Source organism: Misgurnus anguillicaudatus, chromosome 2 (genome assembly GCF_027580225.2).
Source record: "Misgurnus anguillicaudatus chromosome 2, ASM2758022v2, whole genome shotgun sequence".
NCBI classification, from domain to species: Eukaryota; Metazoa; Chordata; class Actinopteri; order Cypriniformes; family Cobitidae; genus Misgurnus; species Misgurnus anguillicaudatus.
The window spans coordinates 1,415,155-1,430,149 of record NC_073338.2 but is presented as its reverse complement, the minus strand read 5'-3'; the positions used below and the strand labels follow the sequence as shown (position 1 = coordinate 1,430,149).

Here is a 14,995-nt window from a genome sequence, read left to right as displayed (position 1 = left end):
TACATACATGCGGATGTGCACATTGTGGAGGTGCTGCCACAAACTGCAAGTCAGGAAAACACTGGTATGGTGTTCCTGATTATTAGCCTGTGAATTTTTTTCATCGCTTAAGGTGAGTTTGGGAACTTACAACAAAGCACAGATTACAACAGGTTTGCTTCAGATGCAAGCACAAAAGTTAAGCTAATCTTGCATTTATCGATGACGCTGGTATTGAAGATTCTCTCAGACCAATCAGTGATCTACAGTGTTGATCAGCTCAGCTTGCTCAACCAAGGTGGCACTACTACTACTAAGGATTGGGTACTATGTACCTGACCCGTGGGTACTATGCAATGGAAAAGCACCAATACATTATGATTTTATGGTATATAAAAAAAGTTATTTCCCAATGGCATCTGTGAATGCTTGAACCTGGAAGTGGTGCGTGACCTTAGACTTACCAAGAGGATAAACGTTTATGTTCTGCCACAATATCGGCATCAAGCACTTTGTTCCTTATTCCACTCAGATGTAAAGCCAGTCAGCATCTGACAGACAAAATCATTTGTTTTAACACAACTTGATGTTTTATTACCGTGATGTGTCAGATCCACAACCCAGCTGTAGCTCCAGTGGTGTAAAAAAGCTACTGTAAGTGCAATGTAATGCAGATAAAATGTTACTTTAGTTTCACCAGTTTTCTGTATGTCTCTCATAAACTTCTGTTTTTATTTCTGTATGTCTCTCATAAACCTCTGTTGTAATTTCAGTTTTTCTGCCTTAATTTGGCCAATTGGCCACAATGCTTTCTTCCTGGCCATTAAAACCCAATTTTGGTTGAGCAGTATTTCTTATTCTCTTGAATTTGTTGAATGACATGAAGGGAACGGAGATGAGAGAGGGCAGCAATCCATCATGGTTTAATCCTGCTGAGGCTGTGCAAGTGATGATGTACTGTTGCCAGCTAGCAAAGAGACTCTACAACCCCATACCAGCCACAGACATTGGCATCATTACCCCCTATAAGAAACAGGTGAGTCTTTAAACAGCTAAATGAGATGTATATATAAACAGGACACCCCACTTGGTTTGGATGATCATTTGACATATTCTGTTCAGTTTTACTTTAGCCTGCACTCAAATGCACTGTTGGACATTGGCTTTTTTATCTTGTATGGTGCCCTGTGTGAACCCACTTTGTGTTAAAAGCAAAGTGAAAACGTTCAAAGTTCAATGCAATGGGAGATATTTGCTTTAACAGAAATCACTTCTCATAAACTACAAACGAACGGCTGAATAACGGCTAAAAGTGAGCTTCTTCCTGGCTTAGTAGGGTTGCCACCTTAAATACAGAAAAATAAGGAACGCCTGCCGCAGCGGGGGCCACACACCTCAGTGCCACGATGACCACAGTCTTGATGGCGTGCCAGTGGTGTAACTTAAAACACGTTTTCATAAAAATATTAAGATTGATACCAATGGACGTAATAATAAGATATCTGCTATTTGTCTCTCACCATCACAACTTAAGTGGTCATATTGAATACACAGCTATGGCAATAATAAACATTGATCAATAAAGTGTGACTGAGACCACAAAATATAAGCTTTTGGAGGAACTTGAGATGTGAACCATATTTGATTAACTTATTAAATTAACAGATCCATAATTTGTAAATATAAATTAAACAAATTCTTTGATACTCAGAAAAGTATATTGGGAAAAATATATATACAGGGCCCTCAAGTCTGACACATTCACTTTGAGAAACACGCATTTCAGCTAGTTGACCATAAAGTTGACCCGTAAAATACGGGACAAATCGCGTCCCGGAATGATTTGATACGAGATGCGTCATTTTATCTGTAAATACAGGACGATTCCGTATTTCATGGGACGGGTGGCAACCATATGGGTTAGTGGCATCACAAACCCTACCCCGATAACACACAGCAAAAGAGGTGAGGTCATGTTGGGTTGCTTTTTATGTTGTAGTAAAGATGAAAACAAAGGACAGCGTTCAATGTGTCCGCTTGCCAGTTAGCTAAATGCTAATTCCTACTTGTTTGACAAACGATTACAAACACTTGCTTGATAAAGATTTTACTAGTTTTTTACTAGTAACCTGCAAGATTTTACTAGTTTTACTCAAGGGGTATAAAGGAGTAAAGTAGTACATTCTTCGAGTATTTGTTCTTTACTACATTTAAAGTGTAATATCATACTTAGCAATAAAACTAAAATTGCTTTGCAACAAAAAAAAAAACAATTCCACAACTTCCAAAGCAAGGAAGCTCAGCATCCAGTACCAGAACTATTTCATCATTTATTTTTTGTAACTGTCAAAATTAGTATTTTTATACAGCTTTCTGCGTGTCTGTGTTGTCAGGTGGAAAAGATGCGTGTGCTGCTCCACAGGGTGGGGCTATCGGAGGTGAAAGTGGGCTCAGTGGAGGAGTTCCAGGGTCAGGAGTTCCTGATCATCATCCTCTCAACGGTAACAAAGCGTAATTCTAGTAATTACATAGGAATTGAATACTTACAAATGACTGTCATGTCTATGAAAAGATGAATTTCTGGAGTGACTCATTCAACATCAAGCTAATGGCGCTTTTCCATTGCATAGTACACCACGGTTTAGTTTAGTTTGGGTCGGGTCAGCTCACCTCACTTTGGCGTGGTTAGCTTTTCCATCGAGTTTAGTATCACTTTGCAGTGGAAGGGATTATAGGTGTGTCGTATAGGTATGTACGTTGCCTACTGCTGTGACATCATGCAAGTGAGAGCGTTGTTGTTCATTCCCATATATTTATTTATTTCTTAGTCCGCCACAAAATTAAATTGGCCACCACAAATAGATGTTTGCACATCGCGTTTATAACTACCTCTGTATCACATGACAGTTTCTGTTCAAACACCCGACCGTAGCGTCAGTCGACGGCGCTCTGCTGAACCTCACTGAAGTTGCAATCGCTAAAAGGGTGTTTGGAAACTTATAGCAGAACACGGATAACAACATGTTTGCTCGAGACAGCGCTAGCTAGCAGTAAGCTAAAGCTAATCTTTTACATTATAGCGATGACGCTTCTCTCAGACCAATCAGTGATCTACAGTGTTTTCGCGTCACATTTGGTATCAGCTCGGGTCGCTTGGAACCCCAACCGAGGTGGTACGAAAAAAAAGTATTGGGTACTACGTACTGCACCTAATGGAAAAGCTCCCAAAAGTAAGCTGACCCGACCCAAACTAAACCAAACCATGGGGTACTATGCAATGGAAAAGCGCCATAAGTAACCCCGGGCCGTTATCCCGCTCTGTTGTGTATTTACTTTAGCCAAGACTATGGGTAACAGTTCTTGCCTTTGAACTACAGATGGTACTCAACCATAATAATCCTTCTTCGTGTTTACCACCATATTGGTTGTGTCAATGTGCATGCTCTTTACAACTAAGTGCTATTACAATCATAGACTTTCACCAGCGGCAGGTGACGCGTTAAAACTCTTTGACTTTAGTGAAAGAGGCAGTGTGTATCAACTTCTCCCTGGCGAAAATATGAAGTGTTTAGATAAGATTAGAAATGCTGAATACAACATTAAGGTTAACAGAATTTATATCCACAAGAGCAATCGGTTTTTTATACTTGTTACAAAAACATATGGTGACATTTCTTTGTACCAGGTGTGCTTTTAAATGCTTGTGTTATGCTATTGCAAAGGTTAACCATCTAGTGTCTGATGGTTTTATATCTATTTATTAATTATTTTTATATTAGCTTGGCTTATAAAACATATCAACAAGTAAAATCAAATCAAATCAACAAGTTAAAAAAGTTTTGAGTAGATTATATAAAAAGTAGCCCTCCAGATTGTTTTAGCCCTCCAGATTGTTTTTTTCATTGTGGTAGCCTTTGCTCACAAAAAGGTTGGAGCCTCCTGGTCTAAATAGTTACCACACCAAAGATTTGCTTAACTATAAATACATAAGACCTATAAACAAAATTATTTTTTCCTCTGAATCCTTGGCTCACGACAATTTGATTAGGTGATTGATCCATTTGATGTCATTTTCTGTTATGAAGATTTTTCCGGCATTCATACAGCGTTTGTCTGAATGGTATGGAATTTGGTATGTGGCATATAGAGACACTCGAGATAAAAAGTTGTTGTTATTTTTGATATAGCAATTCATTGTCATATACCACGTCAACGAATTAAACCGCACAAAAACGGATTTGAGACCATTTCTTCGCAAAACTTAAGCGTATTTGGACACCCCTTGGTACCTTTGATCGCCCTCATAAACTGAGGGTGCATGCAGTTTTGTAACAGCACCAGCTAGTGGTTAGACAATTGTTTTAAATGCCTGTAACTTTGGCTGTGTTTGACACATGTCAGGGTTCACCTTACGGTTAGTCAAGTGTCGCGATATAGGGCTTAAAAAACTCGGGATCGTTACTCTGATCATCATGAAACCACCATGAAACACTAAATCAATGCTACTTTACTGTATGCCAAATTATCAAGATTTTTAAAGGTAGGGTAACAGATTTGATCCTGAAAATTTTTTTGTTATGCTGGTTAAAAGTCTCCTCACATCCTGATAGCAAACACTGTGTTAAGTTGTTTAAATGTATTTGTAGAAATTTATGTAATCTGTGAAAGGCGTAGGACCAAAAAATGTTCAACAAATCATAGATTTCGGTCCAAACGGACGCTTCCATTTTTGTCCCTCATACATAAGCGTAATTTGAATGCCAACCGCGCAGCGAGTCCACGCAGACACCATACGTCATCGGCGCGTTCACGTGCGCTCACCTCCTGTCTGTAAACAGTGAGAACAGCAAACTTTTCTGCTGAATTGACAACCTACACAGGAGGCACAAAACTAAAGGCATCTTTTATAACAACAACAGCAAAAACTGCCTGGATCAGCAAGAGCAAAAACCAAAATTCTGATGTAAACCAGTTGTTTGGTTATTTTGGAAGTGTTATTCGACTTTGTTCTGCAAAGTTTTCTCACTGCTGAATGAGACATGAGATGTGACCGTCTGATCTGTGCGTGTTCATGTGTTTTGAAAGAGGCGTGACTTTGGATGGCGATTTGACTTGAGGGTGGGATCGGGATTTCATTGCTAGGCGGCTACCGTTAGCATTTTTCAAAATGTGTTATCCTACCTTTAAGTGGTCGAAAAATGCAAAGAAAAATGTTTTTATACATACATTCTTAAAACTCACGCTTGACATGCTGTATGGGCACAGTCTGAGGACGCAGAAAAAAGGCAAACAACCCAACTCGTCATACAGCTGTATGTTTGCAAAACTGAATTGTATTGACATGAAACTTGCTGCATGTAATCACAGTCATGACCTGAGGTTGCATGCACAGTTTTATCACAGTGCCAGCTAGTGATGCTAATATATGAAAAACATCTATTTTTGCTTATAACTTTTGCGAGTTATGGTCAAAAATTATGACAGTGGTCTTATTAAATTCCCCGAGGCTTGGTGAGTCTAACGGTTTTCGTTGGTTTGCCATTTTTAGCATCGCCCATTTTGACTATAATCATAAAACGCAAGTTCAAGTTCTTTATTTTTGCCAGAGCGACCTACATCGCCTGGGATTCATTTTGGTGAATTGGCTCACACAAGACAATACAACATAACATATACAATAAAAACATACAATTTAAAAAGAAAACAAATACTTAAATTCTTACCAATAAATAGTAATAAAACAAATTTAAGTACAAAGCTATGTCTGAATACATAAAGTTAGTGCTGTTGTGAGTTGAGGGCCCTCACAGCCTGTGGGTAAGTACTGTTGGCAAAACGAGTGGTTCTAGTTCTTATACTTTTTAACCTTCTACCTGATGGTAAAGGAATAAAAAGGGAGTTAGCAGGGTGTGATGAATCTTTAAGTATTTTCAGACCAGTTTTATTTCATGAATGCAATTATGTATCACTACGAAACTTTGCTTGTGTTTCAGCATCATATTCGAAGAGGACCTGTAGAGTTTTTAGTCTGTGCCCTTTAGTGGCAAAATATATAACAAATGTACAAAATTGGTCATAACAAATGATTTCCCATTTTGACATGAGAGTAATATTATTAGATTTGGTTGAATTTGATCCTGGATCTTCTCCAAACTTGCATATGCGAAACTTCATCATGTATGGTCATGAACTGTGCTGAGACAAATGATTTACATGCCTATAGACCGTTTCAGCAGTAACAACATAAACACGCTGCTTTCGTGGTCATCTTGTAACTTCCGGTAAACTCTGCAAAGAATAAATAACAACAAAGTCCTTTTAAAATAGTTGATTTATATAACAACTAGGGGTGTAACGATATTACGAACCGACCGATCGCGATACACCACCCATTTACAGAAGGCAACTAAAGTTTCCTTTGAGTGTTCGCTGTTGTTTGCCTAGGCAAAAAAACGCATAATATTGGAGAGGAGTTAATCAAACCCGCCTGCATAAAAATAGTGGAGGGAATATGTGGCCCGCAAGCTGTTGAAAAAGTTAAATCGGTCCCACTTTCTAACAACACTGTTAAAGACAGAATTGATAAAATGGCAGAAAACTGCAAAAAACAGTTGCACGAAAAACTTAGAGAAGTCAAATTTGCTATACAGCTGGATGAATCGACCACAGTTGCGGGAGAGTCTGTGCTTATCGTATATGTACAGTATGTGGACGGAGATGAGTTGAAACGGGACATTCTTATGTCTGCCAATTTACCCACAACAACTACAGGTGAGGATATGTTTATGGCTGTTGATTCTTACCTCACACTCTGCCCTACACAAATATTGTCGCTTGCTGCACGGATGGAGCTGCCGCGATGATGGGTAGAAATAAGGGATTTAACAGCCGTTTGATGGAAAAGGCTCCAGACTGTGTTATTTTTCATTGTATGATACATCGCCGTCACATGACTGCGCTACAGGAGGAATTAAAGTCCCGCTTTGCGGATGTTGACGCGTTATCCAAGGAGTCGTGGGTTATGGATCCCTTCATATCCAGGCTTGAAGATGTGGAATACCTTGGCTGTGAAGATGAGCTCGCTGAACTACAAACTGATTCTCTGTCAAAAAAGTACTTCCAGGAGAATGGTTTCAAAAGGCTTTGGATAGCCAGGGGACCTGTTGTCGCACCTAAACTCGCAAACTATGCCATAACAAAGATCATTCTTCCTTTCAGTACCACCTACCTCTCCGAGACAGCCTTCAGTACCCTTGTGGCTATAAAAACAAAGTCACGCAACAGACTCGAAGTACACAGCGATTTTAGACTGGCTGTCACCGGCATTACACCTGACATTCCATCACTAGTCAAAGGCATGCAAGCCCTAGGTGTATGGAGCTTTAAATATGACAAAACGATTTGAATTTGAAATCCATAAACTTGAATTATAGACAAGTGTAATTTAATAAAACTGAATAATTTGATGCCGTATTTGTAAAGATTTGTATTTTCAAAGAGTGAATTTACAGTTTTGAATATGACAAAACGATTTGAATTTGAAATCCATAAACTTGAATTATAGACAAGTGTAATTTAATAAAACGGAATAATTTGATGCCGTATTTGTGGAGATATGTATTTTCGGGGAGTGAATTTGCAGTTTTGAATATGATAAAACGATTTGAATTTGAAATCCATAAACTTGAATTATAGACAAGTGTAATTTAATAAAACTGAATAATTTGATGTCGTATTTGTAAAGATTTGTATTTTCAAAGAGTGAATTTAAAGTTTTGAAAAATACAGCTTTAGGTTTTCAAGATAAAGAGAAAATTCAAAACACCAAATTCAAATTTCTAAAATTCAAAGCGCAAAAATTCAGATCGTACAGAAAGTGGGTCATAGGTCAAGCTTCCGGTGTGCACAGGGAAGAGTAGTAGATCTCGGAAAAGTCCAACAGACAGCTACATGCAGACAAATGCTAATATGCTTTGACTTTGATACCCTTCTGCTATCACTCCAGGAAAATTAATTAAGTTTTAAAAGGCATTTGTTCAAATGGATCTCTTTATATGCATGATTAACACGTTTAGAGGATTTGTCGCATTTAACTCTTTTTTTTCCACCATTGATGAGTTATCTCGTTAATTAAGAGAAAAACGCTTCTGCCTATTATCCACCAGGTGGTGCTCTTACTCAGTAAAACAGTATTCAATTAATTTCAGTAAAAAACAGGGTAACACTTTAGATTACAGAATTTACAGCATACCAATTACAGAAATGCACCGATGGGAGAGGTAATTTCTGCGGGTTATTAACAAAAAACCTGCAAATTAAATAACACAGGCACAACAGCTGAATTTCATAATGACCAACGCAATCTACTAGGGCAGCGCAAATTAGTTCAGGGTCATAAATACGCAGAGCTGATAATTTAACGCATGATGGGCTTGAGTTCAACACCACGGATCAGCTAACGAAGCCATTCACACTAAAAACACTAAGAAATTTTGAAACATCTGGTATTGTGTGACTTCTCATGGTAAACTTTAATGAGGAAATTTTTCCTCATATTCATTTACTGGTGCATCGACTATTTTTGACTCCGTCTCACGGGAGGGGTGTCATCTCACGCAGAGATGTAATTTTTGTATTATGAGCTATATTTCCATTTGAACTATATTGAGCTATTCTGTTATTTCTTTTATATAATTTCTTTGTTGAATACTGGACAATTTTCGGGGCACAATAGCGTCTGTAGGAAGTTGATAAACTGCCTTTACCATGACAAATCCGCACAAAACTTATAAAAATACGTTATTCTACAGAGCGAGAGCAGAATTATCATAAAGTAGCGTCTGTCTGTTTTAACCGCTTTGAACTTGACAAATCCTCTGAACGTGTTAATCATGCATCCATTTGAACAAATGCCTTTTAAAACTTAATTAATTTTCCTGGAGTGATAGCAGAAGGGTATCAAAGTCAAAGCATATTAGCATTCGTCTGCATGTAGCTGTCTGTTGGACTTTTCCGAGATCTACTACTCTTCCCTGTGCACACCGGAAGCTTGACCTATGACCCACTTTCTGTACGATCTGAATTTCTGCACTTGAATTTTAGAAAATTGAATTTGAATTTGGTGTTTTGAATTTTCTCTTTATCTTGAAAACCTGAAGCTGTATTTTTCAAAACTGTAAATTCACTCTTTGAAAATACAAATCTTTACAAATACGGCATCAAATTATTCCGTTTTATTAAATTACACTTGTCTATAATTCAAGTTTATGGATTTCAAATTCAAATCGTTTTGTCATATTTAAAGCTCCATAAAGGTGGACATTAGCGTTATATGTTTATGCTGACGTTATGATTAGCCTTGTAAAAAATAAGTATCTGTTCATGCATGCAAGTAGGCTAAAAACAGCATTCTAACGTTCATAATTAACATTAATTTCATAACATTCAGTATTCTATCTATGTTCATACACAAAATCCCAAAAAAAGATAAACAACTGCGTTTTATAGTATAATGAAAATATTCGGCTAAAAAGAAACATTTGAAGAAATGAACATTTCCTGTGTATCCATGTAATAAAATGCCATTAAATACTTACTATATAAAGTGTGTGGGTTTTTATGCATAGCATTCATATTTATATTAAGAGATTCTTTGCAAAACGAAATAACTCCGTTTTTTTAATTTTTGAGAAATCTTGTTTTTTGGTTGTGCAGTCCAATTAATATCAATTCAACTGCAGTTGATTTGTTTTAATTTAAACCTTCATAACAGCTAAGTAGCACCATAAAACAAAATAATAACATGATAACATAATAATGTTTTGACAAATGTTTTGACAAAAATGTTAAAAATGGAGCTATCTCATTTTGCAATGAAACTCTTCACATATATATGGGGGGTCTCGGATTGCTAAATATGTACATGGGGGGGGGGCAAGGAAAAAGGTTGTGAACCACTGAGATAAACCACCCTGTTTTCGCTAAACTTGGAATAACATAGAAACTAAAGGAATACAGCTATGAACTGTATTGATTGTCTGAATTAATACTGAGTATAAGTATTCAGTGTCCTCAAATTGAATGAAATGTGTATCGTTACTATTATAGTAGATGTTGTGCTGTTACATGACTGGACAAAGTGCATGTGTGTGTGTCTCTGTCTGTGTGTCTGCGCCCGTGTGTGTCTGTGTGTGGATGTCATTCAGGGAGAATGCATATGTTTTTTAGGTAGAGCGGGCCTTATGCTTATTTTATGTGATATTATCTTTTGTGAAAAAGCCACGGTCAGTGTTTTTGACATTAAGAATAAAATAAAATACGTGTTTTCTATAACAACCATTAAATCTGTGTCTGTATTGCATAATTCAAACCTTAATACCATTCCATAACAGACTGACAATACTTCCAGTGACTAAAAAACTTAAGACTAGACTAAGACTAAACTCTTATGATATTTAGTCGACTAAAACTAGACTAAAGAGACTAAAAGATTTCAGATGACTAAAATAAGACTGAAACTAAATGGTGTGTTATTCAAAAGACTAAGACTAAATCAGAATTTGCTGCCAAAATTAACACTGGTCCCCTGCCATTGAAAGTTACTAAAGGGACTATTTTTGGCTGCTGCGTAATATTGCGCCTCCTGCAGCCATGTTACAGCAGCAAAATCCTTGATTATCACGTCAGAATGAGAGTATAGTTCAGATCTGACTAGAAAATCACAACTTTTGATTTTCCGTCAGTCTTAGCACACGATGTAACTACAGAAGAGTCAAGTTTTAAATAGGAAAAATATGAAACTCTTTGGTATTTTTAGCGCAATGCTAATGGACTAATCAGATTCAATGGATTGTGCTGAGATATGCTAAAACATCAGACATCTGAAAAGTTTTAGAGTATAAATGATAACATTTCTTTTGCAACATCAACTAAAGATTTGTTTCTCGTGCCAGGGTTCATCTTTCGTACATGGATTACTCAGTTAGCTGGATTTGATTGTTGACAATTTGGCTTGATTTTGGATTATTTGGTTCTTCAAAGCTCATCCTAGAGTTGCTGTTATATTGCAACAGGTTTGTAAGCTTAAACCTGCTCGGGAGCAAGCTTATTTCACGTAAACAAGATTAGATTGCAACTTTTAAGCGCAGGTAGTAAGGAAAGTCTGACGCAGTCATGAATTCTCCATTCTAATAAACACAATCTGTGTAAGATGCACTATCAATATAAAGAGCTTTTCAAATTCAACACGTAATGAAATAGATTGAATCTTTTAGCGATTTTGTTTGAAGAATATATAATATAAAAAATGTACTTTTTCTGTACTTGTGCAACTTGTTTTTGTGAAACATGTTGTTTGATTATTATTAAATAAATGACAAGACAATTTAAAATGTATTTTAATTTTTCTTTATAAAAACAGCAATCTACATAAACAGCTTTAACCAGCAGTGCTAGATGTAACCTACAATAAGAAATTACTCGGTGTAAAATAAGTTTCCTTTGAATCAACTCCAATTTTAGTTTTGTCTTTAGATTGTCAAGTACAAAGTTATGCATGAAATGTTTGCTTGGTAATTTGTATCTATTCTATCTATTGTATCTAAGCCTGTCTAAGATGTTACCCTGTCTCTTTCCTGTGACAAAAAAATGCCAATAACCAAACAAGTTTTTTTCACATGTCTTTATCTTCTTTACTACACTTTTCTGTGCAGATGCAGAACTTTCAGTTAATGTAGACTCCTGCTAATAGTGTTGCAGTCAGAAATCAGTTACAGTATATAAGAAATGCAATTGAAGTAAACTTATTTTGGCACTTGCAGGTAGGTTCTCTGAAGGACTGTCATCTGAGAGGATTGCTTTACTGTCCTGTTGTATTATCTACAACTGCACAAAAGTGGGGAAACACCATCTTGTAAAAACTACAATTCAAAGTTAATTTATGAGCAATTAAAGTGTTGTTTTGCCTGTGGATTTAAGAAAGAGCAGCTACCTTCTGAGATGACATGTACATGCAATCAGTTTAGACTCCTGCCAGGACATCACATAAAGATGGAGGACCACCACCTATTTTTTATTCTGCTTTTTAGGTTGCTGTTATAAACGGACAAAACTGCATTAAACTGTTTTTAAAAGAGTAGTTTAGGAGCATCAAAGTTTGATAACAATCATTGATTCAACGATCAATGCTGATATCAATCAACGATATCAAGATTATATTTTCACTGAATATCATGCATTATGATGTAGGGTTATGGTGATTTTATGTACAAAAATGGCTTTAGCTGGGTTTACAAATTTAGCGTCATTAAAAGTTCACAAACCTTTTATCAATAGCTTGCACACTGCAGGGGTTAAACAAATGGGTGTGTTCTTTGACCATTGTAACAACTGGCCAATCACAGTGTTGCTGATCAGTGTTTCTACTGTCGATATTTATAGCCTTTTCATGCAATACACAAATGTGCAATGATCTCAGATAATTTAATCTTGTCATACTAATCATCAGCAGCAGGGGCATTCAAAGATCCAAATTAGCGAGATCCAAATTAGCGAGATCTGATCATCTCGGATGTCTTATTTGATCTCGGATGTAATAAGAAACGTACAAAGAATGGACCCAAAATGATTAAATGGGTTCAATCCACAAAATTTGATAACTTGTTTACAACATAACATGTTGTAAAAACATTGAATTTAGACTGTGAACCTTTTCTGTGACAGTTGTGTTTGGCTCAACTTAGGCAGGTTTTTTAACCCTAACATAACTATGACTAAAATTTTCAGTATTTTTAATTTGTAGGTTCGCTCCAATGAGACAGTGGCGAATGAAGAATTGCAAAGAATGCTGGGGTTTTTGTCCAACCCCAAGCGTTTCAACGTGGCCATTACTCGAGCCAAAGCTCTTCTCATTGTCATCGGAAATCCACATGTTCTTATCAAGGTAAGAATTAAGGACCTGTTAAGTTAGCAAGATAATTTCTAAGACACATGAATACTTTTTTCAATGTTTTTATTAAATATTTTTCATATATTTGGGAAACCGTTAAGGCATTGCTTACGCACCACACACCATGTAGACCATATCTGATTATAGTGGGTTCTGTCTGCTTTTTTCACATCCTATCGCACAGCTTGTGTCCAGTATAGACAGTTTAAAGCTCGTCCTCAATCACATGACTGCTGCTGCAAATTAGATTCATGTTTCTGCATTATCCTGGGCCTTTTTAAACGTAATGATATTGTTTACAAGAATTATGTATGAATTTTTATTATGTTGGCCTGACAAAGCCAACATTCGATGTTGTATTTAAACTAATTATTAGTGGTGCTTGCATTTATGCAAAGCATCACTATTATTATTCCTTTCGAATATTATTATCATTATTCTGTCTTATACAGGCATGAAAATCCCTCACCTTTCGGCGAAATTCGCCGTTTTGAAGCCAAAACAGATGACCCACGTGAATCATGTAGATTCGATGAGAAAAAATTTTTTTGGGTATGGGGGGTGCATCGTTCGCGGTCATCCAACATGTATGCCAGACATTAGGTTTGTTTGATTCATGCCGCCGCGCTGCAAAAACCGACAGGGAGGTGACATCAAAGTAACACGAGAGTAAATCAAAACTCTGCTTTCAAACCGCTCTCGCGCCACTGTGATGTCATCCGTCTGTTCTGTGTACTTCGTCATATGCTTCACATACTTGTTGAAGATGTGTGGAGCGACTGCCTTCGGGACGTAAAGTCAGGTACAAACTATAACTGCAGAATTCTAAAGCGTCAATCAATTAAAGCAACATATATACACAAACTGACACTGCAAAGTGACCTGAAATATTTTTTATTGGAATGGATTGGAACGAATTATGGACATACTCCTCGCTTGTAAGTCACATGGTCTAACGTTACTAGCCTACTGCTGTAAATACGTAAATGTAAATATGGTAAAACTGCAAAATATTGCATGAAACATAATGCCATACATAATTTTCAATCATTCCTCTGCGCTTGGCAATTAATGGCCCGATTCGGGGTTTTATTGGTCAAGTGTTGAAGTTTTGGCCTTGTATTGTGGTTTGTATGTGCACAAAGTAGCGTTTCTTTTCCTTATATGTAGCCTTTTCTATTTTATACGTGACATTTGTTTTTGAAAGTTTATGCCTCGGCTCATGGTTTGCTGCACATATGTAAACAAGTAAGGAGAGATTAAACATTTTCTTAAGTTTATTAATAGCATTTACCATGCTTTGAAATGTTGACGAAAATGAGGATTTAGTTTATTTATTAATCAGGTTGTACAAGCTATCTATTGTGAGATGAGTACCATTACTAAAACAGTTATGTGAATGCCTTGTTAAAGAGAAAAGTTTTAAGTCTAGATTTAAAGGTATCTAGTGTGTCTGATTCTCGGACAACGGTTGGTAAATCATTCCAGAGCTTAGGGGCTAAGTAGGAAAAGGATCTTCAACCTTTAGACACTTTTGATATTTTAGGGATAACTAAGAGACCAGAGTTTTGCGAATGCAGTGCACGTGATGGATTGTATTCTGATAGTAATTCTCTAAGATATGAAGGTGCTAGGCCATTTAAGGCTTTGTAGGTGGTAAGTGATATTTTAAATTGTATGCGATAATTAACTGGTAGCCAGTGTAAAGATGCTAGAATTGGACTTATGTGGTCATACTTCTTAGATCGAGTAAGCACTCTTGCAGAAGCGTTTTGAACTAGCTGCAGCTTGTTTACCTGATTTGCATGGCATCCCCCAAGTAGCGAGTTACAATAGTCTATTCTAGAGGTCATAAAAGCATGGATAAGCTTCTCTGCGTCAGATGTAGACAATATATTGCGTATTTTTGAGATATTTCTAAGATGGAAGAATGCTGTGCGGCAGACGTTGCCGATATGACTATCGAAGGATAAATTGCTGTCGAACATCACACCTAAGTTCCTAACAGAGGAAGATGGTACCACAGTGCAGCCATCTATGTGCAACTTGTAATCTGACATATTATGTTTG

General features: G+C 36.8%; 1 protein-coding gene across 4 annotated transcripts in view; it reads left to right on the top strand.

The window, feature by feature from the left end:
- The window catches only part of mov10l1 (Mov10 like RNA helicase 1), a 221,507-nt gene that overhangs the window by 186,795 nt on the left and 19,717 nt on the right, over positions 1 to 14,995 (top strand). For 3 of the 4 annotated variants that reach the window (XM_055201125.2, XM_055201124.2, XM_055201123.2), the window contains 3 exons: positions 866 to 1,015; positions 2,373 to 2,480; positions 12,779 to 12,919. In XM_055201125.2, coding sequence (XP_055057100.2) covers positions 866 to 1,015; positions 2,373 to 2,480; positions 12,779 to 12,919 — 399 coding nt within the window. The remainder of the gene's footprint in view (positions 1 to 865; positions 1,016 to 2,372; positions 2,481 to 12,778; positions 12,920 to 14,995) is intronic. The other variant, XM_073871734.1, reaches the window with a different exon arrangement.